General features: G+C 44.5%; 1 protein-coding gene and 1 long non-coding RNA gene across 3 annotated transcripts in view; one reads left to right on the top strand and one right to left on the bottom strand.

Annotated features, from left to right (window-relative positions):
• The window catches only part of LOC121635238 (aldehyde oxidase 1-like), a 38,080-nt gene extending 17,488 nt beyond the window's left edge, over nt 1-20,592 (top strand). Inside the window, exons 12-35 of one of the 2 annotated variants that reach the window (XM_041978338.1) lie at nt 170-263; nt 377-486; nt 4,051-4,235; nt 5,026-5,188; nt 5,273-5,350; nt 5,430-5,599; nt 5,668-5,794; nt 7,723-7,845; nt 7,933-8,029; nt 8,113-8,237; nt 11,433-11,566; nt 11,641-11,728; nt 12,214-12,300; nt 12,371-12,562; nt 14,118-14,345; nt 14,422-14,517; nt 17,266-17,394; nt 17,475-17,549; nt 17,625-17,677; nt 17,753-17,867; nt 17,949-18,014; nt 18,773-18,961; nt 19,050-19,217; nt 20,171-20,592. In XM_041978338.1, coding sequence (XP_041834272.1) covers nt 170-263; nt 377-486; nt 4,051-4,235; nt 5,026-5,188; nt 5,273-5,350; nt 5,430-5,599; nt 5,668-5,794; nt 7,723-7,845; nt 7,933-8,029; nt 8,113-8,237; nt 11,433-11,566; nt 11,641-11,728; nt 12,214-12,300; nt 12,371-12,562; nt 14,118-14,345; nt 14,422-14,517; nt 17,266-17,394; nt 17,475-17,549; nt 17,625-17,677; nt 17,753-17,867; nt 17,949-18,014; nt 18,773-18,961; nt 19,050-19,217; nt 20,171-20,221 — 2,943 coding nt within the window. In that variant the 3' untranslated portion in view covers nt 20,222-20,592. Of the gene's footprint in view, nt 1-169; nt 264-376; nt 487-4,050; nt 4,236-5,025; nt 5,351-5,429; nt 5,600-5,667; nt 5,795-7,722; nt 7,846-7,932; nt 8,030-8,112; nt 8,238-11,432; nt 11,567-11,640; nt 11,729-12,213; nt 12,301-12,370; nt 12,563-14,117; nt 14,346-14,421; nt 14,518-17,265; nt 17,395-17,474; nt 17,550-17,624; nt 17,678-17,752; nt 17,868-17,948; nt 18,015-18,772; nt 18,962-19,049; nt 19,218-20,170 lie in introns of both variants that reach the window. The other variant, XM_041978337.1, reaches the window with a different exon arrangement.
• Nucleotides 15,421-25,600, bottom strand: LOC121635239. The gene is made up of 3 exons (XR_006009372.1): nt 25,520-25,600; nt 21,886-21,891; nt 15,421-15,431 (listed from the first exon to the last, which is right to left on the bottom strand). It is a non-coding gene; the product is annotated as an uncharacterized LOC121635239 (long non-coding RNA).
• Nucleotides 25,601-27,363: the final 1,763 nt, after the last annotated feature.

Below are 27,363 nucleotides of genomic sequence, written 5' to 3'. Positions count from 1 at the left end.
CCAGAGAAAACCTGAGATGTGGGAAAAAAGTCAAAGTAAAAAGTTTTTTACAGTTTTTTCAGTCACAACATTTTGAGTTTGAGAGAAAAATTATAAGAACTTTGCAGAAAAGGAGTCAGTGTGTGACGTAAACGGAGCTAAAACATCCTAATTTAATCTTCTCTTTCAGTCTCTTGGAGGGAATGTTGTCAGTGCGTACCCCAACTCAGACCTGAACCCCGTCCTGGCTGCCGGGAATGGAAGAGTCAGCGTCGTCTCTGGCGGTGCGTCGTCTCCGGGCCTTTAAGATTCAAACATCTGTTTAAAGATGGAAAAGTGAAGGAATCTGTGTGGGTTAAGAAGCTGAAAATGAAGTGTTGTGGTGTAAATTCAACAGGAGGAAGACGAGAAGTTCCCCTGGATCAGGATTTCTTTGTGGGTTTTGGGAAAACCCTCCTGGAACCAGAAGAAGTCGTGGTCTCGGTTTTCATTCCTTTTACAAGAAAGGTACCAAGAGCTGCTGTTCATTACCAAATCTTATTTCTTTACAGTTACATTATTCAGGTTTAAAGCATCAAAACATGTTAAATTATTCTCTCTGATGGTAATAATTATTTTATTTACATTTGCTATTTATATTTTAATAACCTTTTTTCCACTTTGTTTATTAAAACTACTACTGCCATGACAACTAGGCTATTATTATTATTATTATTATTATTTTTATTATTATTATTATTATTATTATTATTATTATTATTATTATTATTATTATTGTTGTTATTGTTAATATTATTGTTATTGTTATTGTTATTGTTATTATTATTATTATTATTATTATTATTATTATTATTATTGTTATTGTTATTATTATTGTTATTAGAGTAAAATGTTTGTCTGCCCCTCTTAATTTATTTCTTTAAATGTATATATGACAGGTTTCTCATTGTTATTGCCATTATTATTATTAATATAACAACTAAGAACATGATTCTGTCTTCTAGATATTATTGTTATTATTTCAACTTACATTTAAAAAAAAGGATTCTGTCGTTGCAAAATAGACCCTGGAGCGTTCATATTTCAACGGTTCGTTTGGTGCAGTGGGAACGAGCATGTGGACCAAGAAGTGGACTCTGGTCCGCTTGGAAGCCTCGCTTGACTTGCTAACGGACCAAGAAGAAAGTGACATATGTCAACCGCGATAAAGTATGAGGAGGAAGGAGGAAGTGGTGCAGAGGATTGACGAAGACGAAGCCACCGGCGTGTGTTCAGAAAAACCCAAACGTTCTGCACACCACAGTTAAACTAGGAACCCCAAGACCAGAGTCCTGCACGGGTCCAGTTTTCCCAACCTGATCCCGCAAAAAAGAGCAAACCCATTCATCTAAGCGACTTATTGGAGCGGTGGGTTGATGCTGACGGCTGAAGGATGTTGGTCCAGGTGTGGGAAAGCAGGAAAGCCCCCTCATCCCGGATCCTGGCTGTGTTGGTTGGCTTTCTGATCTCCAACGCTCCGAGCGGAGGTCGTTCTTCCCAGTGATGGGATTTTCCTTTTTGCAGTGGTCATGTTTTCCTGTAGGACCTGTTCTTTTCTTAACCGTTGGTCTCTTTTCAGTTTCTCTTTCGCATCCTTTGGATGTTCGTCTTTGTGTCCTGACAGGTATTTCTTAAATGATGTTGCAGTTGGTTGGTGGTTGTGGTGGATCTTCTCTGTGGGTGCGGTAGGAGTTTTCTCAGTGCGTTTTGAATGTTTTCTGCTTGTGTTGGTTTCCTGTGAATTCTTATTCTAATATCGCCATCGTCTGTGTGTGTGTGATGTTTATGTCCAAGAAGGCGATGTATCGGTTGTCATGTGTGAATTAGATTTTTCTGTGTCTCTATGGTATTCAGGTGGTCTGTGGTCTGTTGCATTTGTCCAACTTTGACTTTTTCCTGTATGTCGTCTACGTTTCCTTAACGTTGGTGGGCGGTTCTCAGGTGCAGACGTTTGCTTTTTCCTCTGGAATAAAAAAGCCACACATAATAGCTGACAGGGAGTCCTCCGTGGCGAAACCTTCCTTTTGTTGGTAAATGGTGTTACGGAATTGGAAATAAGTGAATGTGGCGACGAAATGTAGAAGCTGGGAGAGAGTGCAGTGAGTTTTTTAAGAGATTCATCTGCTAACAACTCTTCATAGACTATTTGTGATGTGGCCTGAACTGGGGTCGGGATGAATAAAGACATATCGTGTGAGAATAATATTTCATCAGGGGCAGCTTTTGTAGTTTTTAGCTCCTTTGCTTATTATTGCAGTGCTGAACTGTGTTGCCCAGGAGGGGTTTCAGAATGTTGGCCAAGGCTCTGGAGAGGTTGTATGTCACTGACCCGATGCGGTCCATGATGGGACGAAGCAGAGCCCTGGGTTTGTGTATTGTACCGTAGATCCGGGGTGATGCTGGCGGTTGGTATGAGGTGGTTCTATGTCTGTTTGTCTGGTTTTTTTGGTATTTAATAGCAGTTTCAATAGCACATTGAGTTTGTTCTTTTTGGTTTCTGTTGAATCTTTTTTAGGACCTCGTACATGTTTTCGTCTTGCGACATATCCTTCATTTGCTTTTCATATTGTTCTGTGTCCAGTTCTGTCTGCCGGGAGGATTGTATTATCGGTGTTATTTTTTAGTGCATAAATGGCCGCTGCTTTTTTTTTGCTTATGTTTCTTGGTGGAAATTTGAACTGTGTTTGGAAAGATTGCAAATCCATTTGTCATTTATCGTACTGTAGAGTACTGTCTCTATTTCTTTGCTTAGGGGGAACTGATTTCTGAAAACCTCCTGTTCTTGTTATGGTTTATTGATTTTGTTTGCTGTCCATTGGATGCGTTCTTTGGCCACTTGGACTGGTTCCTCTGGTGTGCCCATTTTAGCACAAGTTTCTCCAAATGACGAAGCTGTTTGACACAAGGTTGTCCCTAATTTTTCTATAGATGCTTTATTTCTTCTGTAATCAGACAGTTGTCATCAGCCTACCTGACATGTTGGACGGTAGTCTTGCGTCTTCATCAGAAGTGTCGCTGGATGGTGTGACGTCACAAGCCATCCCGTTTCTTCTCTCCTTATACTCACAGCCGCTGGGTTCCAGCTTTAGCAAACACAATATCACATTTCGTTGTTTTGCTGATGATATGCAGATTTATTTACGTCTAAAAACCAGAGCCTCTGTTCAGGCCTTAGTAGACTGCTCAGGACATTCAGTCCTGGATGGCAACTAATAGCCTGGACAAAAATAAAACTATCGTATAAAGCTAACTATAGTACTTGTTGTAGTAATTATTGTAAACCAGACTTTACAGCAGGGCTGTTGGTGATCTCAGTTCTTTTTGTGTTTCTTCTGCATGAAACCTGGTTTTATCTTTTATGCCCATTTTAAGTTTAGTAAACAAATTAGCTCGGTGGTCAGAGCATCTGAGGCGTTTGGCTAAGGTTAAGCCTCCATCCTCCTCAGCTGGATACAGCAATTCATTCTTTTATTTCTTCATGTACTGATTAGTGTAACAGCCTCTATGTAGGTCTTGACAAATTTTCTGTTAAGAGGCTCCAAAATATTAAAAATGCTGCGACTTGTTTGCTGACCACATGCCCTGTTCTTGCTTCTTTGCTTTAGGTTGTGCTATAGAAAAAAATTTGACTTGACAATCAAGGAGTCTGGGTTTCTTCTTCCTGCTTTTTCATTATTGATCAGTAGTTGGTACTATTGCCCCCTTGCGAGGGGGGCAGAACTTATGTGGGAGGTTGTCCAGGTGGTTTTGTCTGATTCAGTTAATGCAGTTTGAACACAAACAAAACCAAAGAAAGATGTGAAATTTTACGGAAATCCACACCCAGTCAAACCGAGTCCCCCAGACTATCCTGGTGTAAATACACCTAAAAGCATCAACAGTAACCATGAGACATATTAGATTAATATAAAATAATGGAATGGTTATTAGAAAATTCATCCTTGATCTAGACCAGAACATCTGAGACTTGTCTGGAGGAAATTGCTGCTGGATGACCAGGATCACCAGTGTAGTACCTTGTTTGTCCTGCAGGGGGAGTTTGTTCGAGCTCTCCGTCATGCACCAAGGAAGGAGGCCTCGTTCGCTACCGTGACGACCGGGATGAGGGTGTGTTTCTCTGAGGGGTCCAGGGTAGTTCAGGACATCAGCATCTACTACGGGGGAATGGGTCCGACCACCGTTAGTGCCACTAAAACCTGCAAAGCTATCGTAGGAAGGTGAGATTTATTACTTCTTATCAATCTCTTTCTTCATGTTTTTAAGTCTGCTCGCCTTCTCTTCATCCTTTCTTCATCACTCTCATTTCATCTCTCAGATTTAACCCTTAAACCTCCATCAGATCTACCCGAGCTCCATCTCCTCCACCAGGAGCGGTAGCATGTAGCTCTGTGGGGTAAATGTGATGGATATTTTACCCTTTAGCTGATCTACGGAAGTTTTCCAGACATTTCTATCCCGTCCAGGAGGTTTCCAATCCAGCCACTAAATGTAGTTTTATTCAGAGACTCTATCTGGTAAATCCACAATGATCCATGATAACAGCATTATTTATCACATTTCACCATAAAAACATAACCATCACTACTATGTTGCTAAGAGACCTCTATTTAGACCTGGACATGATGATGAAGCCACTTCCTGTCAGACTTTCCACCAATCAGAGAGCTTAGATTGACGGTAACATCCAATCAGGAGCAGCCAAAGATATTTTTTCTCCTGAAAGCCAAGACTTGAGAGAATAATGAGATGAGACAAGGCTTGGTCACTGTTGATCTGTGTGTTTTTTCTACAAAGTTCTTTTAGTAATAAATTCTGTTTTCTTCTTCTGGTCGGCCTTTATGCTGCTATATCTATTCATACATTCATTTTACATCATTTTACCTCCCAATCTGACAGCTGAGAAACATCATGTCTGCTTGCTGACTGGGATTTAAATGCTTTAGCTTCATGTAGTTATATATTTAAAGAAAAGCTGAAAATGGCTTAATCTTCTTCTGTTTCCATCAGACCATGGGATGAAGGGACTCTCAGCCAGGCCTACAACGTCCTCCTGGATGAGCTGGTCCTTCCTCCTTCAGCTCCTGGAGGGAAGGTTGACTTTCGTCGCTCCCTGACTCTCAGTCTTCTCTTCAAATTCAACCTGGAGGTCCTCCAGAAGCTCAAAGAAATGGTAAAACCAGTGATTTATGTAGCTTTCATCGCAATTTGTCGGGTTGATCCCACAGTCTTTTTTTTTTTTTTTTTTTTTTTCCAGAACGTGATCCCAGATGAGCTTCCAGAGAAGTTGTTGCCTTTACCCGGAGATATCCAGCCAAGTCTGCAGGAGTTTCAGGTCAGGAGTCATCCTTAAATTATTCCTTCAGTTAACAGCAACACTCCAAAACCAGTCTGTGCAATCTGGTCTTCCTCAGCCTGTGTCAGACAGCCAGAGCGTCCATGACCCAGTGGGGCGTCCCATGATGCATCGCTCTGCCGTCAGCCATGCCACGGGCGAAGCCATATACTGCGACGACATGCCCAGGACAGACGGAGAGCTCTTCCTGGTGCTGGTCACCAGCTCCCGAGCCCTAGCTAAGATCATGTAAGGAGAAAAGGTGGCTCTGTGAAGCCTCCAGGTCTGGCATTTCTAATCTGGTTCCTGTCCCCTAGAAACCTGGATGTGAGCGCAGCCATGCAGCTTCCTGGAGTTGTTGATGTCATCACGGCCAAAGATATTCCCGGGAAGAAGGAACGTGCAATGTTCGGTTACAGTGAGGAGCTTCTTGCTGAGAATAAGGTACGGTAAGGTATGGAATAAGGTACTTTCTGCATGATTAGACAGTTACAAGACTGGATTGAGATCTGGAGAATCTGAACTCCTTATTTGTTGTGTTCATCAAAATATTCTTTATTAATTTCAGCTGTTTGGTAAAGATGTGTTCATTATGGTGTAGTCCTAGGAATTCATGTTATAGTCATAGGAATTAGTGGCATATTTTTAGGAATTTGTGGCATGGAGAGGCAGGTTTCCCTTACCCGGACGTGGGTCACTGGGCCCCCCTTCTGTAGCCAGGCATGGAGGTAGGGCACGGAGGCGAGCACTTGGTGGCCGGCCCTTTGCCCATGGGGCTCAGTTGGGTGAGGGTGACGTGGGCCTCTCCTCCCGTGGGCTCACCACTTGCAGGAAGGGCCATAGGGGTCGGGTGCATTGTGAGCTGGGCGCCTGCCAGAGGCGGGGACCCTGGCGGTCTGATCCTCGGCTGCAAAAGCTAGCTCTAGGGACGTGGAATGTCACCTCTCTGGCGGGGAAGGAGCCTGAGCTGGTGCGCGAGGTTGAGCGGTTCCGGCTAGATATAGTTGGACTCACCTCGACGCACGGCTTGGGCTCTGGAACCACTGCCCTTGAGTGGGGCTGGACCCTCTTCCATTCTGGAGTTGCTCCCGGTGAGAGGCGCCGAGCAGGTGTGGGCATGGGCATTGCCCCCCGACTTGGCGCCTGTATGTTGGGGGGACGGGTCCTGACTGTTGTTTGTGTTTATTCCTTCTTACCCTTTTTGGAGTCCTTGGAGGGGGTGTTGGAGAGCACTCCTTTCGGGGACTCCCTCGTTCTGCTGGGGCACTTCAATGCCCACGTGGGCAATGGCAGTGAGACCTGAAGGGGCGTGATTGGAGGACACTCTAGGCCGCAGTTCGATGATCGACTTTGTAGTCGTGTCGTCCGACTTGTGGCCGCATGTTCTGGACACTCGGGTGAAGAGAGGGCCGGAGCTGTCAACTGATCACCACCTGGTGGTGAGTTGGCTCAGATGGTGGGGGAGGATGCTGGTCAGGCCTGGCAGACCCAAGCGTGTTGTGAGGGTCTGCTGGGAACGTCTGGCAGAGTCCCCTGATAGAAAAAGTTTTAGCTCCGTTCTCCGGCAGAGCTTCAACCATGTCCCGGGTGAGGCGGGGGACATTGAGTCCAAGTGGGCTGTGTTCCATGCCTCTATTGTCGAGGCGGCCAGCCGCAGCTGTGGCCGTAAGGTCGTTGGTTCCTGTCGTGGCGGTAACCCCCGAACTCGGTGGACACCAGCAGTAAGGGATGCCGTCAAGCTGAAGGAGTCCTATCAGGCCTATTTGGCCTGTGGGACTCCAGAGGCAGCTGATGGGTATCAGGTTATTCGTTGGTCACTAAGGCAAAAACTCGGGCATGGGAGGAGTTTGGAGAGGCCATGGAGAATGATTTCCAGATGACTTTGAGAAGATTCTGGTCCACCATCCGGCGGCTCAGGAGGGGAAAGCAGTGCTTCTTCAACACTGTGTACAGTGGGGATGGGGGCTGCTGACCTCGACTCGGGACGTTGTGAGGAGGTGGGGGGAATACTTCGAAGACCTTCTCAATCCCACCAACACGTCTTGTCGTGTTGGTGCTGGTGAATGTGGGTGGGAGAGGGAAGTCTGGGTTTCCCTGCTTAGGCAGCTGCCCCCATGACTCCGGAAAAGTGGCAGACAATGCATGGATGGATGGTCTCAGGGATTTGTGGCGTAGTTTTAGGAATTCGTGGCATAAACCTAGCTCAGGTTAAAGTCGTCTTTTCAAATGTCTACGTGACCAGATGCATGTAGTTGCTACAATGCGGTTGGCTGATTAGATGCTACTGATAAAGTGGAGGTTGGTAGTATTTCAGACACAACTATCCTCATATAAACTGAAAACCAGATCTTCTCCTTGCTGGTTGTGTGCAGGTGTCTTGCATCGGTCAGATGGTGTGTGCGGTGGTCGCCGATTCGAAGGCGCACGCCAAACGAGGAGCGGCGGCTGTGAAGATCACCTATGAAGACTTACCTGACCCCATTTTCACCATCCAGGTCTGCCATCGATTTCATTGCCCACTTATTTACTGTCAGGTGTTGATTCTGATTGGCTGCCACAGCTGACCGCAATGCTTGTGTCAGGATGCCATCGAGAAGTCGTCTTTCTATGAGCCTCTGCGAGAGATTGAGAGAGGAGATGTAGCTGGAGCTTTCTCACATGTAGATCAGATTTATGAAGGTAAACGATTTTGAAGAAGTTTCCAGCAGACAGAAGCAGAAATGTGTCTGGGTTCACCTAGTTCCACCTCACCTTCTCCTCAGGTGGGATTCAAATAGGAGGCCAGGAGCATTTCTACATGGAGACCCAGAGCATGCTGGTCGTTCCGGTGGGCGAGGAAACCGAGTTTAATGTCTACATCTCCACTCAGTGGCCTACCTTAACTCAGGTACAGATGCTGCGATTCTCATGTTTATGCCCAGACCAGGGGCCTCATTTATAAAGCTGGCATAGGAACAAAAACCGGCGTAGGAACGAAAACCAGCGTAGGAACGAAAACCGGCGTAGGAACGAAAACCAGCGTAGGAAAAAAAAAACCGGCGTAGGAACGAAAACCGGCGTACACCACATATAGTCAGCTTTGGGACTTATAAAAACCAAACTTAGCGGGAAAATATTCCTACCTCCACGCAGACTCTGACCCTCCGGTAAACGGGAAGCGGCGACACCAACGGTCCAGAATAAAACCAGGAAATGATGTGAAATGCGAGACATTTGTACACAATCCACTATGTTAGATATTAAAGCTGTTTGTAGACATGAATAAACACACGTTCCATATTAATCCTCCTAAGAGCCACGCTCGGGAAAACCAGAATTTCCAGGAAAAAGGGAGATGATGTTAATAAGAAGCTCAACCACTAAAACATGTTCTGTCATTGTGGAACAAAACTTCATGTTATAAAACCCATCCAGATAAATAAGGAGCCAGTCTGCTGCCAGCATGTAGCAGTCAGTAAAAGAACAGGCGGAAAGTAGCTTCAGTCCTTCATTCTAGACCCAGCAGAGCGGGACCAGACTGGAGGCTGGAGGTCTAGAAGTGATGCAACGCTTAGGAAACACGTAGAGGAGGATTTATTTATTAATTCTTACACAAAGCTTTTTATTGTTGTCCTCATTTCTGTCCACACGTCTTTATCTCCTGCAACTCCTTGTCCACCTGGTTAAAAGCGGTGTCCGTTTGCACCTGCAGGACTTCCTCTGAGTCTAACTATTTAACTCTAAATAAACTGCTACCAATCTCTACGGAAGCTGGAGCTGTCATCCAATAAAAAGTGTGGGACATTATCACGTAAGAACAAAGCCTGTATGCAGATGTTGTTGCGACCTCTATTGGAGCAAAATACATTTTAAAGAAACTATACTCATCAGGCACAAACATTTTAGTTCTTTTTACCAATGATTAATTGTTCTACTCTGGTTTATTGTTGTAGAAATGGACAGTTATGAGCGACACGGCGGCACCTGCCTGTGCTGCTTTTACTTAAAAACATGATCCAGGGATCACACATATGACTGTCTTCTGAAATTAAAAATGAAAATTATAAAGGCTGTAAGCACCGCTGGGACTGGGGGAAATAAGTTGCAGACACAAAAGTCCTGTCTACTTTAAAGCCCCAGTGTACAAGAATTACTCCCATCTAGTGGTGTGCTCGTATATTACAAGCCACCGAGTAGAGCTCTACTGGAACCTCACCGTTTAAGAGCGTTATTACAACTACAGATGCTGCGGAGAGTCATAAATGTGAAGTTTGAGTGTCCCGTCAGGTGATGAGAATGATACATAATTCTGTTTTTTAATTCAGATAAGTTACAAGCATGCCCTCCATGTATTTGGTACCAAGCTACTGCTAATAGCTAACGTTATCGTGTCAAGTCGTTTTTCGTGACTTGCAGAGTCAGATATCATCTGATGAAGGGAGAGGAAGCAGGGCCAGTGGACCTGTCGGCGCTACGAGGAAGATCCCGCGCTCTTAACGTTACTCTGTGTTTAATAACTTTTATACCATGGTCTGTGTGAATGCTCAATTCTGATTGGCTGGAGGGTGTCCATTAAAAAGTGATAATGTACACCTATGAAAGACGTTCCATCAAATAGACTTATTGTTGTAAATTATTGCACTGACTAAACGGTAGTTGGTAACCATGGCAACAGAAATTCAGACGCTGGGCAGCAGACGCGGCAGATCACGTCCCAACCAGCAGCGGTCAGGGTCCACATACGTTAAACCAGCAGCGGTCAGAGTCCACAGACGTTAAACCAGCAGCGGTCAGGGTCCACAGACGTTAAACCAGCAGCGGTCAGAGTCCACAGACGTTAAACCAGCAGCGGTCAGAGTCCACATACGTTAAACCAGCAGCGGTCAGAGTCCACAGACGTTAAACCAGCAGCGGTCAGAGTCCACAAACGTTAAACCAGCAGCGGTCAGGGTCCACATACATTAAACCAGCAGCGGTCAGAGTCCACATACGTTAAACCAGCAGCGGTCAGAGTCCACATACGTTAAACCAGCAGCGGTCAGAGCCCACAGACATTAAACCAGCAGCGGTCAGAGCCCACAGACGTTAAACCAGCAGCGGTCAGAGTCCACAGACGTTAAACCAGCAGCGGTCAGAGTCCACAGACGTTAAACCAGCGGCGGTCAGAGTCCACAAACGTTAAACCAGCGGCGGTCAGAGTCCACAAACGTTAAACCAGCGGCGGTCAGAGTCCACAAACGTTAAACCAGCGGCGGTCAGAGTCCACAAACGTTAAACCAGCGGCGGTCAGAGTCCACAAACGTTAAACCAGCGGCGGTCAGAGTCCACAAACGTTAAACCAGCGGCGGTCAGAGTCCACAAACGTTAAACCAGCAGCGGTCAGAGTCCACACATGTTAAACCAGCAGCGGTCAGAGTCCACAAACGTTAAACCAGCAGCGGTCAGAGTCCACAAACGTTAAACCAGCAGCGGTCAGGGTCCACAAACGTTAAACCAGCAGCGGTCAGAGTCCACAGACGTTAAACCAGCAGTGGTCAGGGTCCACAGTCATATAGCAGACGCTTTTATCCAAAGCGACTTACGTCTGAGAGGAAGAACACAAGCATGAATTCAAACGGACGCCATCATTAAGTGGAAGTCAGACGTCTTCCTCTGACACGGCGTTGACTGCATCTCCACCTGCTGCCCTCCTCCACCTTTCTGACCTGGGGATGACCACGCCATCCCCACCACATAAAACCTGTTCTAGTTTTCCCACGTAGTCCATCAGGATCTCAGCTTCACATTCTGGAGAAATCCGCTTCTTCCCTCTTTTTCCCTCCCGAGCCGTCATGGAAACGATGTGATGAATATGTGTTACAGGCGTCCACCCGACCTTTTATAGCCTCCATGTGGGCGGGGCAAGGCGCTCCCTCACGTGCGCCCGCTTTAGAGTTGGTTCTGAATTATAGGCGTGAGACGTGTGTGCGCACGGTTTGATAAATCAGGACGTTTTTGTGGCCGTATTTCCTGTTTTCTCTGCGTCGCCTCCTGTAGTCGGCTTCGCTACGCTCAGGTTGATAAATGAGGCCCCTGATGAGCCAACAGGCTTCATTTGTATCAGGACGCCGTTGCAGAGACGTTGGACATCCCGTCCAACAGGGTCACCTGTCACGTCAAAAGGATGGGCGGAGCTTTTGGAGGGAAGGTCATTAAAACGTCCATCCTGGCTTCCATCACCTCAGTGGCTGCGTGGAAGTAAGTCAAGAAACATGATCAGAAATCTGCTTCAGATGAAAGGAAACTCAGAGCCAGCTGGTCTTTGTTTTCAGGACCAAGCGTCCGGTCCGCTGCATCTTGGAGAGAGGCGAGGACATGCTGATCACTGGGGGGCGCCATCCCGTCCTGGCTAAATACAAGGTAAACAGTCTGGATCCATCTGAAGACGCCAGGTTCCAGATCCATCGATACGAGCCGATCACAGCTAATTTAAGCTTCCATCAGCTAAAACATCTGGATCTCAGTTTCTTCCTGAACTATATAAATATAAATGCTCCTTTTACACCTGCTCATGTTACTGACCTGTTACCAGTTAAACCAGTTAGTTGCTCCTCCAGGTGTTTCTGCTTTGTACCAGGTACTTTTCCAGCCTTTTGTTGCTCCTGTTCCAACTTTTTCCAGAAAAAAACCTTTTTTTTGTTTTTGCTGCATCAGATTCACTATCAGCTCGTATTTTCATCACATAGTGAAACGTCTCAGTTTCATCCTCTGATGTGTTGCTGATCTGCTGCTGGGGATAAATTATGGGTTGATGAGACGGCGCTTGTATTTTACTCAGCGTTGCTGGTTTGTATAAACGTGACACGGAGCTGAGCGTCCTGCTGGCTGAGCTGTGTTTGTTTCAGGTGGGTTTTCTGAACGATGGGAGGATCATAGCTGCAGATTTCCAGTACTACCTCAACGCTGGATGCGCTGTGGATGAATCCGTTCTGGTAGGTGAAAAAGTCGACCTTGCTCACACAAAAACATTAAATGCAGCCACTGATTTTCTGCTTCTCGCAGGTCGCTGAGAAGATTCTGCTTCACATAGACAGCGCTTACAGCATCCCGAACCTGCGAGGCCGTGCAGCCGCCTGCAGGACCAACCTGCCCTCCAACGGTGCATTCAGGGGCTTCGGCGTGCCGCAGGGCCTCCTGGTGGTGGAGAACATGATCAACGACGTGGCTCTGGTGCTGGGACGCCCTGCAGACCAGGTGGTACCTCAGCTGTTTCATATATACTAAACTTCATACATAGTCCATAAAATAAATACAAAATAAATTAATGAAAAGATTAACTTATTTAATGAAACTTATTTATTTAATTTATTCATTACTATTATCAATAATTCATTTATTCAGTTTATTAATAGTTAAGTTAATTAATAATTATTAATCGTATAAATTAAAAAAGTCTTAACATAAATGAATAAAGTGCAGATTTTTCAATGAATAACTTATTTAATGACACTTAATGATTTATTTTATATATTCCATATTTATTTAATTATTTGATAGAGAAATTTTATTTGTATAGTTTGTAGAGTTTATAGCCGGAGCTGATTCTCAGCTCCTGGCCCTGGTTGGGCCGTTTTAAACCGCTTTAAATACAATCATACATGACGAAACCTGTATAAGCTTCACCCATACACACACTACAATAAATCATTCATTGTTTCATTCACACACACTGTGGCTACAGTTTTGGTTTGTTTTCAGCCAAGACGTAAACCTAAAGGCTCTAAACTCAGATGTGGTCCTGAGTTCAGACGGTGATGAATTCCACAGCTTTGCATGTTTGGACGAAACTGTAGACGGACCAGATGGAGCTCTGCAGGGTGGAAACTTCTAGTTCTGGTTGGTAGAAGCTTTTAGTTCTGGTTGGTGGAAACTTCTAGTTCTGGTTGGTGGAAGCTTTTAGTTCTGGTTGGTGGAAACTTCTAGTTCAGCTTGGTGGAAGCTTTTAGTTCTGGTTGGTGGAAGCTTTTAGTTCTGGTTGGTGGAAACTTCTAGTTCTGGTTGGTGGAAACTTCTAGTTCAGGTTGGTGGAAGCTTCTAGTTCTGGTTGGTGGAAGCTTCTAGTTCTGGTTGGTGGAAGCTTCTAGTTCTGGTTGGTGGAAGCTTTTAGTTCTGGTAGGTGGAAGCTTTTAGTTCTGGTTGGTGGAAGCTTCTAGTTCTGGTTGGTGGAAGCTTTTAGTTCTGGTTGGTGGAAGCTTCTAGTTCTGGTTGGTGGAAGCTTCTAGTTCTGGTTGGTGGAAGCTTCTAGTTCTGGTTGGTGGAAGCTTTTAGTTCTGGTAGGTGGAAGCTTTTAGTTCTGGTTGGTGGAAGCTTCTAGTTCTGGTTGGTGGAAGCTTTTAGTTCTGGTTGGTGGAAGCTTCTAGTTCTGGTAGGTGGAAGCTTCTAGTTCTGGTAGGTGGAAGCTTTTTGGTTGAACAATGACCCTGTGGACTTTGTGGCTGAGGGCCGGGCCCCTTGCTGTCATGCAGGACGATATAAGTGAGAATATCATAACATGCACGTGTAGGAGGGCGGCCTGGTCTGGGATATAGTGGCTGATTAGGATAAAACCTTTTATATTACTTTGTATTGTTTTCTTAGTGTTTATCAAGTTTCAGTTGGGGGTCAAGGACCAACCGGAGATGTGTAAATTCTGCTACAGATTTTATGTTTTCACTTTGAAAATGTATTTGGAACTTTGTTCTACATTTTGTTTTCCAATAGAAAAACTTATTTTGTTATTATTAACCCTAACGTCTGAATTTTTCCTCAGATCCGTGAGGCCAACATGTACACGGGGCCGTCCGCCACCCACTACAGGATGGAGTTCAGCCCGGAGAACATGCTGCGCTGCTGGGAGGACTGTAAGGTCCGGAGTGACTACAATGCTCGGCGCAGAGCCGTCCACCAGTTTAACCAGCACCACCGCTGGAAGAAGAGAGGGCTGTCCATCATTCCCATCAAATACGGGGTCGCCTTCGCAGAAAGCTTCTTGAATCAGGTCAGTCAGCTTTCCTCTGCAAGCTGGTTTCCACCACATGACAATAATAAAGAGCTTTTTCTTCTGTTTGTGAAAGGCTGCGGCTCTGGTCCACGTCTATAAAGATGGCTCTGTTCTGGTCTCTCATGGTGGGACAGAGATGGGTCAGGGCATCCACACCAAAATGCAACAGGTACTGAGACAAAGCAGACCAACGGGTGCCAGACTAAAACAGAAACCTGTTCAATACAATTGTTAATGAAAAACCAGCAAGAAGATCCTTCAACAGCGAGCAAAAGTTTAAGGGTTCATTACTTATTTTTTTCACTGGCAGAGTTTCCAGTACAGTCAGAAGTCAACTTCTTCAGTGTCATCGATGAAAACATAAAATTTGTCTGACTGTTCATGTGCTGACATCGACCAATCCGATGAAAGCTGTGGAGCTTTTTAAGGAGAAGAACTGATAATAAACATGATAAATAATCATGTTGTTGAATAAAAAAATGGGGATTTTTATGAGAGCCTGCAATCTGCTAGCATTAGCTGCTAACTTGGGAGCCCGCGGTTTTAGCATTAGTTGCTAATGTGGCAGTCTCAACGTTAGCTGTTAGAAAAAAAAGTGCAGCCTTTTCACTGTTTTAGAAACTAAAGGTAAATCAGCTACTTTGAAGTGGACATATCAGGCTTTTAAATCCTCCCTTTTCACATGTAAATCATTAATTTATGGTCTATATAAAGTAGAACCGCCATGCTTTTCCTGGTTATTCTAGCTCCACACACCCCTTGGTAACTCTGTTCTGAAGCACATCTTTAGAGCGACTCGTTTTGGTCTCTTTAAATGTGAATGAGGCATTTCATGCCCCGCCTCCCTTCAGGTCGCAGAGAGTTCCACACCACCACATTCAGCCATATTTGTAGTTTGATAGAAGCGATACGATTATCTATCAGCAGAGAAACGTTTTACTTGCAAGTTTACTATTGATGTCAACAACAGAAAATGTGTCCTTCCAGCCTCACATGTTAGAGTCCTCCTCTCTCCCTTTCTGTTCGTCCCTCACTGATAAGTTCCCCAAACACTTCCATGTATTTTTCATCAGCCCATGCCGTCTCTACCAGCTGTTGTCCCCCCCCCAACACTACTTTTTTCACACTACCACAATTTGAAAAAGATAAGCAAAGCCTCGACATTGTTAAGGAGTTAGCTAACGAAAGTGTCAAGAAATTCACTGAATGCATTTGGATCATGTGTTCCATCCATGCCAAAAAATATAGAACACAAGATAAGTCTTTATGCTGATGATGTATTACTTTTCCTCCAGAACTCACCGACATTTCTCCCCCAGACAATCACACTTATTAACACATTCTCATCAATATCTGACTACTCTATTAACTGGTCTAAGACTATTGTTATGCCCATTAACTGTGACCTACAAAACATACCCAATACTACAATACAGTCTGGAAACATTAGATATCTAGGCATAAACATTTCCCCCAGGTTATCAGAACTAACAAAGCTAAATTATGTCCAGCTACTTAAAGCAATAGAGGATGATCTCTCACGGTGGAGGCACTTACCCATATCACTCATGGGGAGGGTTGCCACAGTTAAAATGATGGTTCTATCTAAAGTAAACTACCTGTTTTCAATGATACCCACTAAACCATCCTCCAGCTGGTAACATACAGTAATACCTCGATATACGAGTTTAATTTGTTCCGTGACCTTGCTCGTATCTCAATTTGCTCATATCTCAAAGCAATTTTTCCCATTTAAATGAATTGAAATCCCATTAATCCGTTCCAGCTCGCAAAATTCCTCTCCAGTTGTTGATTTCCAGCTTTAATTCAATAGACATCATCTTCTTCTTATTCACAGCACTGTCCTTTACACTCACTTTCTTAGGACCCATGGTTTTAAATGTGATAAAATTGTACTGTACGCAAAATAAAAGCACAAAATACAAGCACAAAATACGAGCACAGCTTTTCACAAGTGTTAACAAAGCGAGGTACACAAACACTAACCGAGTGAGACGCGAGAAGCTGAGGTGGGAGAAACAGAGCACACGTTGTTGTTGTGGGTCTTTGTTCGACGCCGTCAGCTCGTATCTCAAAAAATTTGTATGTCAATGCACTCGTATCTCGAGGTATCACTGTATATCCAGATTGCTATGGAAAAACAAGCCATCACGTATCAGTCTAGAAACTTTAGACTGCCGTCCTCTGGATGGGTCCGGGGTGGTCTTTGTGGTGGGGGGGTTTGGGTTGGTGATCCAGGATTGGTGTTGATGGCCCGGGTCTCTGGTCCGCCCTAGTCTGCCTCTAGCCTCCGTAGAGGCGTGGCTTCATCTCTGATCCTCCTCATTCCTCATCCTCTGCATGCTGACTCAGCACTGAGGTGTCCAGTTTATACACTAACAGATGCTTTGGTTCAGGTGTGTGTGTTTCTGGTTCTTTGGTTGTTGTTGTGATACATGTTGTTGCTGTCTTGGTTATTTTGTAGGAACTCCTGATGATTGTCTGCTTAGTTTACCTGTAAAAGCTGTAGGAAATTCTCTGTTGTGTTTCTGTACAGGTGTAGCAGCTGCTTGTCTGCTGTTAGGTTGGATTGAAGCTCGTTGCTTCTATCTGCTGGATCTTTGTCTCCTCTTCCTTTTCCTACTTTCCTTTTTACTTATTCTACTTTTTTCTGTCCCCTTCAGTCAGGACCAGCAAGATTACATAAATTCCATAATTCAAAATAAATATATGAGAATAAATAAATAAATCAGATCATCAAGAGGAGCCTTATACCCATGAAGCTCCTCTTGATAAAGTAAATGTTTTCGGCACAACATAGCCAGACCATCATTGTGCCGCCACCATGCTGAATAGGGCAAGGTCAAATAAAATAAAAAAAAGAAATAAAGGTACTTTTGTTCCTGTTTGTTGTGAGGTTGCGAGCCGGGAGCTTCACATCCCGTCCTCTAAGATCTACATCAGTGAAACCAGCACCAGCACGGTTCCCAACACCTGTCCTTCAGCTGCTTCCTTTGGCACCGACGCTAACGGCATGGCGGTCAAGGTGAAGGCTGGTTCTTGCAAGTTTTCACTTCTGTTATCAGTATTATTATTGATAATATCTCTTCTTTTTTCCTCCATTAGAACGCCTGTGAGACTCTTTATCAACGACTGAAGCCGATTAGGGAGAAAAACCCCAAAGGATCCTGGGAAACTTGGGTATGGTTGGCTAAGAAATGAACATCTCAGGGTTTCTAACATTTTAAAAAGCATGTGTGCTTCCTCTGATGGCAGGTCAGAGCAGCTTTCTTTGAGAAGATCAGCTTATCGGCCACAGGATACCACAGGTAGGTCTAAATGCTACGCGGCTGAACTGTTCATGAAGGAAGAAGCGGTGAACAGTGTCTCCTCTGCATCCTCAGAGGTCCGGACCTTTACATGGACTGGGACAAGATGGAGGGCCAGCCCTACGCCTACTTCGTGTTTGGAGTGTGTTGCTCTGAGGTGGAGCTGGACTGCCTCACAGGAGACTACAGGGTCCAGACTTTTCCCCATCTTTCCTCTCATTATTAGTCTGCTTGTTGTAGACGGAGTGACATTCCTCTTTTCCTGCTACAGACGGTGAGGACGGACATCGTGGTCGACATCGGCAGAAGCGTGAATCCGTCTGTGGACATCGGCCAGGTGGGACCAAGGAGGGGCCACGAAAGAGACATGTTACCAAACAAACATTCAATGAATACTTAAACCGATGAAAGGAGCCACAGAGGCCTGAAAAAGAGCCACTTCAGACCACATCATGGTTTCCTGGACAGAGGTGTCCATCATCAACATCGGCCAATCGATTTCAGGTCCTCAAAGGACCTGAAAGTGTAGTACATTTTAAATTTGACACTGCAGAAAACACCAACAATGCATCAAAATCAGTAATGTTCCATGTTTAGTATATTTAAAGATGTTCTTTAAAAAAGGAAACCCTCATCTGCCCAACATGTTTATTATGGAAAATGATCAATTAATGTGAATTCATAAAACATTGACATCATGTAATCAAACTGGCATTTAAAGGGTTAAATAATTTGAATCATTACATATTTGGTCATTTTTTAAGGACTAAAGTTGACTGAAATATTTTCAGCAAAAAGTGGGAATAAATATGAATTTGTAATGTTTATTAGTAGTTTTGTGGACTGAGGACTATTAAACTGTTAACTAACCATTCAATAGTCCTCAATGATGGTTTTATTTTGCTCCATGGATTAGTAAAGCCCACTATCATCTGCATAAAAACAGGCCTATTCCTTCCATCCCTAAATGGAAAAACTCAAACTAAAACAATCCCTAAAACTCGGACCAAACTGTGGAGAGGCTGTTTAAAAATGTATTAATGACATGTTTTTTTCCTTTATGCTTTCTGCTCTCTCCTAATGTTTTAACCTCAGGTGGAAGGAGCATTCATGCAGGGTTTGGGACTTTACACTCTGGAGGAGTTGAAGTTTTCCCCTTCTGGGCTCCTGTACACTCGAGGTCCATCTCAGTACAAGATTCCAGCCATCTGTGACGTGCCGCTTCGGCTCAACGTCTATCTGCTGCCAAATTCACACAACCCCCACGCCATCTACTCCTCAAAAGTCAGCGCCATGGTGGAGCACGAGGTTTTAAAAGCAACTTGTTGTGTACACACCGTGGGATGAACCTTATGTCTGTTTGGTTCTGCAGGGGATCGGAGAACCCGTCCTCTTCCTCGGCAGCTCCGTGTTCTTTGCCATTAAAGATGCAGCGGCGGCGGCTCGATCAGAGTCCGGTCTCATTGGCCCGTTTTCTCTAGACAGCCCTGCGACTCCGGAGAAGGCCTGCCTGGCCTGCGCCTCGCCGTTCATTCAGAAGGTGAGTGGAGCGTCGACCATGTGGGAGATTAATCCAGATATACGAAAGAGAAAAGCCCCAGAGAAGTAATGTTTAAGGGTGAAGAAGAATTTTTACTAAGCTCGTTTAATAAGTTTAACCCTTAAAACTCCCCCCAAGGTCTATCTGTTCTATCATCATCATCAGTGTCTCAGGAACGGTCGTATGTAACTACACATACCTGATGACGCCGTTCTAGGTGGTTGCCTGTTGCTAAAGTGGACTTAAGTGGAGCGAACTACCATGCCCCCTCCAAGACCCTGAAGAGGGTGTAGTGCTGGTCCGCTGTTCCACGACCACTGAAGCTGCATTACGCTTAGCCTGCCGATACCCATCAGCTGCCTCTGGAGTCCCACAGGCCAAATAGGCCTGATAGGACTCCTTCTTCAGCTTGACGGCATCCCTTACTGCTGGTGTTCACCAACGAGTTTGGGGGTTACCGCCACGACAGGCACCAACGACCTTACGGCCACAGCTGCAGCTGGCCGCCTCGACAATAGAGGCACGGAACACTGCCCATTCGGACTCAATGTCCCCCGCCTCACCCGGGACATGGTTGAAGCTCTGCTGGAGATGGGAGTTGAAACTCTTTCTGACAGGGAACTCTGCCAGACGTTCCCAGCAGACCCTCACAACACGCTTGGGTCTGCCAGGCCTGACCGGCATCCTCCCCCACCATCTGAGCCAACTCACCACCAGGTGGTGATCAGTTGAGAGCTCCGCCCCTCTCTTCACCCGAGTGTCCAGGACATGCGGCCGCAAGTCTGATGATATGACTACAAAGTTGTGAGAAAAAAAACTGATTAAATTGTTCAGCAAATAAAGACAAAGGGGTGTGAATCATTAGATAATTCTTCCTTGATAATCTAATTCTGACATAAAATGTGCATTAAAATGACTTAACTTCTATTCTGTTTGTGTATTTTTGTCTCCAGATTCCAGCCAGTGAACCAGGATCCTTTAAACCATGGGCCTTAAACATCTGAAACTGGCTCAGACTTACTCTAAACTAATCTTTACTAACTAAAGTAGTTATTTTAGACTTTAATCCTGATTATTCAACCACTACATGAATCTTTACATGCAATATGTCTTAAATACTTAAATAATGAATAGTTTTATAATTTTCATGCTTTCATATTTGGGCATATTTTCTATTCAGCAAGAGTACTGATAGTAAAATCTTTATAATCATCACAGCTAACAGATTGACATCTTGTGTGTTGATGCTCGTGCTTAATGTCTGTATTTTATCACCTGACTGTTAATGAGAAAACATAACTCTGTTTTATAAAATGTTTTGTGATTGAACAGAAACTGGAGCGAAAGTAAAAATGAATAAACTTGTGAATCTGGAGACAAATGCACTGCGTTGTATTGTAAATATAGTCATGTGTTTATTGGTTCCTGAATACATGGAGAAGCAGCTGGTTCTGGACGATGCTGACGGTTTGCACAGACTCACTGGACCCAGACATGGCCAACGTTTACTTTCCTGTGGTCCAAATTTGGCTTTCAATGACAAACAATACAAGTTTATTGTCAGAGACGTGTCTGAAATTAGTCACTCTGCAGCTGGGTTAAAAATCCATCAATCGATTTGAATTCATTTAAATGTATAGATTCATAAAACTCACAGATTTTATTTTATGTATTTTTTTTTTTATGTGTTTCCTTTTCCGGTGACAACAGTGGTACCACTCTGTGACTTACCAATGCTGGGCATTATTTTAGCATAACTACACGACTGCCAGGTTTCCTGTGTTGCTTCCATCCAATCAGCGTCTCTCTCCGAGATATCCATCCATCCATCCATCCATTTTCTGCCGCTTATCTGGAGTCGGGTTGCGGGGGCAGCTACCTAAGCAGGGAAACCCAGACTTCCCTCTCCCCGGCCACATTTACTAGCTCATCCGGGGGGATCCCGAGGCGTTCCGAGGCCAGCCGAAAGATGTAGTCCATCCAGCGTGTCCTGGGTCTTCACCAGGGCCTCTTTCCGGTGGGACGTGCCCGGAACACCTCACCAGGGAGGCGTCCAGGAGGCATCCTAACCAGATGCCCGAGCCACCTCATCTGGTTCCTCTCGATGTGGAGGAGCAGCGGCTCTACTCTGAGCCCCTCCCGGATCACCGAGCTTCTCACCCTATCTCTAAGGGAGAGCCCGGCCACCCTGCGGAGGAAACTCATTTCGGCCGCTTGTATTCGCGATCTTGTTCTTTCGGTCACTACCCACAACTCATGACTGTAGGTGAGGGTAGGAACGTAGATCGAACGGTGAATCGAGAGCTTTGCCTTTTGGCTCAGCTCCTTCTTCACCACGACAGACCGATGCAGAGTCCACATCACTGCAGACGCCGCACCGATCCGCCTGTCGATCTCCTGCTCCATCCTTCCCTCACTCATGAACAAGACCCCGAGATACGTTAACTCCTCCACTTGGGGCAGGACCCTATTGCAGACCCAGAGAGAGCACTCCACCCTTCTCCGGCTGAGGACCATGGTCTCGGACTTGGAGGTGATGATTCTCATCCCAGCTGCTTCACACTCGGCTGCGAATCGCTCCAGTGAGAGCTGAAGATCACGGCTCGATGAAGCCAACAGAACCACATCATCCGCAAAGAGCAGAGACCCAATCCTGAGGCCACCAAACCGGATCCTCAGCTGCGCCTAGAAATTCTGTCCATAAAGGTTATAAACAGAATTGGTGACAAATGGCAGCCTTGGCGGAGTCCAACCCTCACCGGAAACGATTCTGCGTTAATGCCAGCAATGCGGACCAAGCTCTGACACCGGTCGTACAGGGACCAGACAGCTCGTACAAACAGGTCCGGCACTCCATACTCCCGGAGTACCCCCAACAGGAGTCCCCGGGGGACACGATCGAATCCCTGCTCCAAGTCCACAAAGCACATGTAGACTGGTTCAGCAAACTCCCATGCCCCCTTAAAGACCCCAAAGAGGGTGTAGAGCTGGTCCACTGTTCCACGACCGGGACAAAAACCACACTGCTCCTCCTCAATCCGAGGTTCGACTATCCGACAGACCCTCCTCTCCAGCACTCCTGAATAGACCTTACCGGGGAGGCTGAGGAGTGTGATCCCCCTGTAGTTGGAGCACACCCTCCGTTCCCCTTTTTTGAAGAGGGGGGCCACCACCCCAGTCTGCCAGTTCAGGGGAACTGTCCCCAATGTTCACGTGATGCTACAGAGGTGTGTCAGCCAAGACAGCCCTACAGCATCAAGAGCTTTAAGGAACTCTGGGACCTCATCTACCCCCGGGGCCTTGCCACCGAGGAGCTTTTTAACCACCTCAGCAACCTCAGCCCCAGAGATAGGAGAGCCAGCACCAGCTACCCCAGACTCTGTTTCGTCATCGGAAGACGTGCTGGTGGGATTGAGAAGGTCTTCGAAGTATATCACACACCACCTCACAACGTCCCGAGTCGAGATCAGCAGCCCCCCCATCCCCACTGTACACAGTGTTGACGGAGCACTGTTTTCCCCTCCTGAGCCGCCGGATGGTGGACCAGAATCTCCTCGAAGCCGTCCGGAAGTCATTCCCCATGGCCTCTCCAAACTCCTCCAATGCCCAAGTTTTTGCCTTAGCGACCGCCAAAGCTGCGCTCCGCTTAGCCCGCCGATACCCATCAGCTGCCTCTGGAGTCCCACAGGCCAAAAAGGCCCGTTAGGACTCCTTCTTCAGCTTGACGGCATCCCTTACTGCCAGTGTCCACCAACGAGTTCGGGGGTTACCGCCACGACAGGCACCCACGACCTTACAGCCTTTAATCCATTTTAGACATTTTTATTTATAAAATCTTTATAGATGTTTCATGATTTTTTATAAATTTCTTATATTTTTATATATATTTTTAAAATATTTAACATTTTTCATTTTATGTACGATAATTTATATTTTTATTAATATTTGTTCATTTTATTTATTTTATTTTTAAGTTTTTTGTTTATATACTTAATTTTTTTCTGTTGATTTTTTTATTTTAGATAATTAAAAATAATTCAATATCCTTTTTACATATTTAAATATATATATTAAATAAATTAATTAATTACATTTTAATACATTTTTGTCAAATCTTGATAGAAATTTAATTTTTCATATTTTTGTAAAATCTTCTACATTTCTATATCATATTTTACATTTATTTTCATATGTTTATATCTCTTCATTTAATTTCCTGTATATTTATTTACATATTATATTTTATTAATTTCTATTGATTTATTTTAGATTTTATTATATTTTATATAACTGAATATAAATTTGAACGTAGTCAAACTTAGTTAAATTTGAAAAATCTCTTGTATTTGTGGAAATTCAGTCTTATTTATGTATCATTACTGGCTACAGTCTTTTTATGGGGATTTTTTCCTGCTCGGCTAATAAACCAACCGATAGCATTATAACTTTTTACATTATTGGCGGTTTATTATGTTCTTGGCTTTATTAAATTAAAAATTGTGAAAATAAGTTATTGATCCATTTCTGATTGCTTACAGGTGTAAATATTGTGAACGTACATATTGAATCAAAAAACTTTCCCTAAATATCATTTTCTCTTCCCGCTTCAGTCGATGTGGAAACCAGCCTACGACTTCCTGCTGACGTGGGCGGCCCACATCGGGGACAGCTACCGGGACGTAATCCAGGAGCTCCACCTGGGCCTGGACCGGATGAGGAACCCCATCACTAAGAGGTGGAAGCACCTAACAGGTGCGCTGATCCTGGTAAACTGCCTGGAGACGCTCCGCAGCGCCGCCTTCTGTCCCACCGGATACGGAGATTTTGCTGTCTGAACGTCCTCCTGGTGGCTGATTAGCTGCCGTACATCTGGTTAAATAACGAGGCGTCTCCGGCTGCTACGTTTACATCAGCACTGTTTCTCCCATGAAGCACTAACCTTATTTACTCCTAAAAGACTCCCATCATGCTTTCTCTACCTCCCACTGCGTCTCCTGGCTTCAGACTGTTCTACCTCAAATCCTCTCTTCTGGTGGTTTTCTTTCTTGGACCTCAGGACAACATCAGGCGTAAACACCTGCAGCTTTTAGATTGTGCATCTTTAAAATGGCTTCTGCTCCACATTTTTACATAAAAACCTGTTTTCATTTGTTTCAGTCTGTTTTTAGAAGTTTAATGTGGAAAATAAATGTTTAATTTCCAGACAATTTATTAGAGATTCTTTTGCCAAAAACTGCATTAACATCAGAGACTGTGGAGTCCATACAGGTATAGATATATATTTTATACTTGCAGTCTTCAGGCTGTTTTATCAATATTTTAACCATTAATTCAGTTTATTTAAACAATCATCTCCAATCCAGCTAAAAGCAAATATGCCACGAGCTAGCGAAGTAGCTAGCTAAGTAGTAGTTAGCTAGCTAAGTAGTAGTTAGCTAGCTAACTAAGTGGCTAGCTAAGTAGCTTGCAAATAGCTACTTAACTAGTTAGCTAGCTAAGTGGTTAGCTAAGTAGCTATTTGCAAACCCAGTTTCTAGATTTGATCATAAACTGTCATGAAGACATAAATTAAAAAATTTGTGACCCTGTGAGCAGATAAATCTACAAACAAAAGACAGCAGTGAATTTATTAGCAGTCAGGGACTTTACATCTCTGTAACTGCTAGCTTGGTTTCCACGTGCTAAAGGTTGCATATACCAATGTTTCTTTTTATTACAACCAGTCCCCAGATAGCAGACATGTTTGGGCTAAATCTGGTCTACTTTTGCCACTTTGGCTCAGTTACAGCACTGGCAAGTGTTGTGTGGGCCAAATTTGGTCCAGATGTCAGTTGCTGGCCAGGATGTGGACCACGGCTAGTATGTTGTGGGTCAGAAGTGGTCCTAATATGGGAAGCCTGGTTTATGTAGTGGTCATGTGACTGAGTTCCAGCAGCTACACTGACGTTTAGTCAACGCTGTCAGTCAAGGCTAAATCTGGGCCAATCGAGGATGCACATCTGGGCCATATTTGGGCCAAACATGTTTTGCTATCTGGGGATTATTTCTTATCCCAGACCGTTGAGCAGCACATTGTGTTGTTCATTTTGTTATAGCTGAACAGCGAGTCAAACATCAACATGAACATTAAAGAAAGCAGTTTTCAGACTAGCCTCAAACCTACTCCTTATCCTCCTTGATCTCTAGCTGAGATCAAACCTCAGCGCTGCTTTACCGTGTGCTCCCACACAACATGCCGGCCCTGCAGGATCAGTTCATGCTCATGTGTTCTGCCATGTTGGTTGGCATGTTTAACTTCAGACTGCAGGCGCCACCGTTTCCCTCTGTTAACAACCTGGACGCATCTTTTTCTATAACCCGACCACGTAGCCCTGCTTAGATCCCTTTCATAACACAAGCTGTCAGTCTTCATACATGTGCTGGATTACATGCCGGGTTTCAATAAAGTTACAATGAACGCCAGACCGAATAATCAATAAGCTTTAGGACATGCAGAAGGCATACCGAGACAGGAAAAAGACCTGGACAGAAGCTGGACGTGGTTCCATCTTTACAGTTGTGTTTTTCTGTTGCCTGGCAACCAGTTATAATTTCAGCTGGTGTTGCCATAGTAACATCTGGTTTATTCCAGGAAAGCATTGGTTATAATGGAGGCTGAAGGGTTTCAGGGCCAACATCGTCTTCCCAGTTAGGTTCTGGTTAAACTAGTGTGAATGCGGGCCGGTTTACCAAAAAGCACCAAGATTGCGAGACTCCAGAACCAGAACTTTTATTGCTGGTGGTTTGCATCTCAGCATGCTCTGTGTGGTCTTCTCTGTCTTTGGTGTATATCTGTGGCAGGGCTACAGCGCCAACTACAGGCCTGGTGGTGGTACTACCGCGTCTTACCGGATCTGTGGACCTTTCTGGAATAAGACTAAATAGTTTCGTCCTAGTGGACGTGACCTCAGTGACAGGAGAACTGGATCCTGGTCTAGTTATCAAACCAGTATGTCATCACAGGGTTTTTATTGGTGGGCTGGTTAGACGTGGTTAAATGACAAAACAGGAAGTGATGATTTACATACTTTGCTTCTAAATGTCTCCGTATCATTTACAGAACTTTAAAAAAGACATTTTCCAGACATTATTTATGTTGTTTGTTTGTTTGTTTGTTGGTAAATGTATGTTAAAAGCAGCTTTCTGTGATCTGAGCAACTTTAATCAATCAGCTTTGATGCTTTTTGTTTATTTAATATTTTTTCTGCTTTTTTTTTTTGTTTGTTTCTTCAGGATGAGTTTGTGTCTGGAATCTGCATCCGACATGAACAGGAGGAATTTCTATATTTATACTAAACACCAGCAGTGTGTAAGTGAGGCTGTTTTACATCAGACCTGAAATCTGTTCAGTGTTTCTATTCAGAAAGTATTAATAAAACAGAAAAATATGAAGTTAAAAATCACTGACTGGATGTTTTTGGAGTTTTGTATGAAGCTGGCTCGTGGCAGGCCATCTTGTCCCTTTAAGCCCCCTTTCTTTCCTCTGATTGGCCAGCAGCGCCAGGTTTCAGAGCTGTGCTGCAGGTATTAGTGGACATATTGAGCTTATAAAACTTATGTAAAACTAAGTTGTCATGATTTCCTGCATGAGATGGAGGACAATTTAGAAAAATGTTCAAATCTACAGAACCTTTAACCCCAATATGTCAGATTTCTACAATGCACGGGTTCAACAAGGCAACCAAAGCCTGGTTCTGGGTGCTATGACCAAAATTACACACTGCAGTATTTTTCCAAACTCTGTATTTAATGGTGTAATTATCTGTGCCAGGCTGGGTGTTAACCAGAGAAGAAGGACAGCAGTAGACTGCTAGGGTTGCCTGTTCGCTTGTCATGAGAACTGTTCATTACCAGAAGCAGGTCTTTGTGATGGTGGCAGTTATCTCCATCAGTTCCTCTAGCCAACGCATCCCAGTGACCTCACATACACACACACATACACTCACACACACATTCACACACATGGTTTCCAACACTGTTCAGACTGATTAAAGAGACAAAATCAGAAGAGAACAGATATAAAAACCAGTTTTCATTATGAACGTATTGATGCTAAGCTAGGCTAGGCTAGGCTATGCTAGGCTAGGCTTCTGTGCCGCTTCATCCA

Source organism: Melanotaenia boesemani, chromosome 24, assembly GCF_017639745.1.
Source record: "Melanotaenia boesemani isolate fMelBoe1 chromosome 24, fMelBoe1.pri, whole genome shotgun sequence".
NCBI lineage: Eukaryota > Metazoa > Chordata > Actinopteri > Atheriniformes > Melanotaeniidae > Melanotaenia > Melanotaenia boesemani.
Note: the sequence above shows the minus strand (reverse complement) of the source record. Positions and strands in the feature narration are given on the sequence as shown.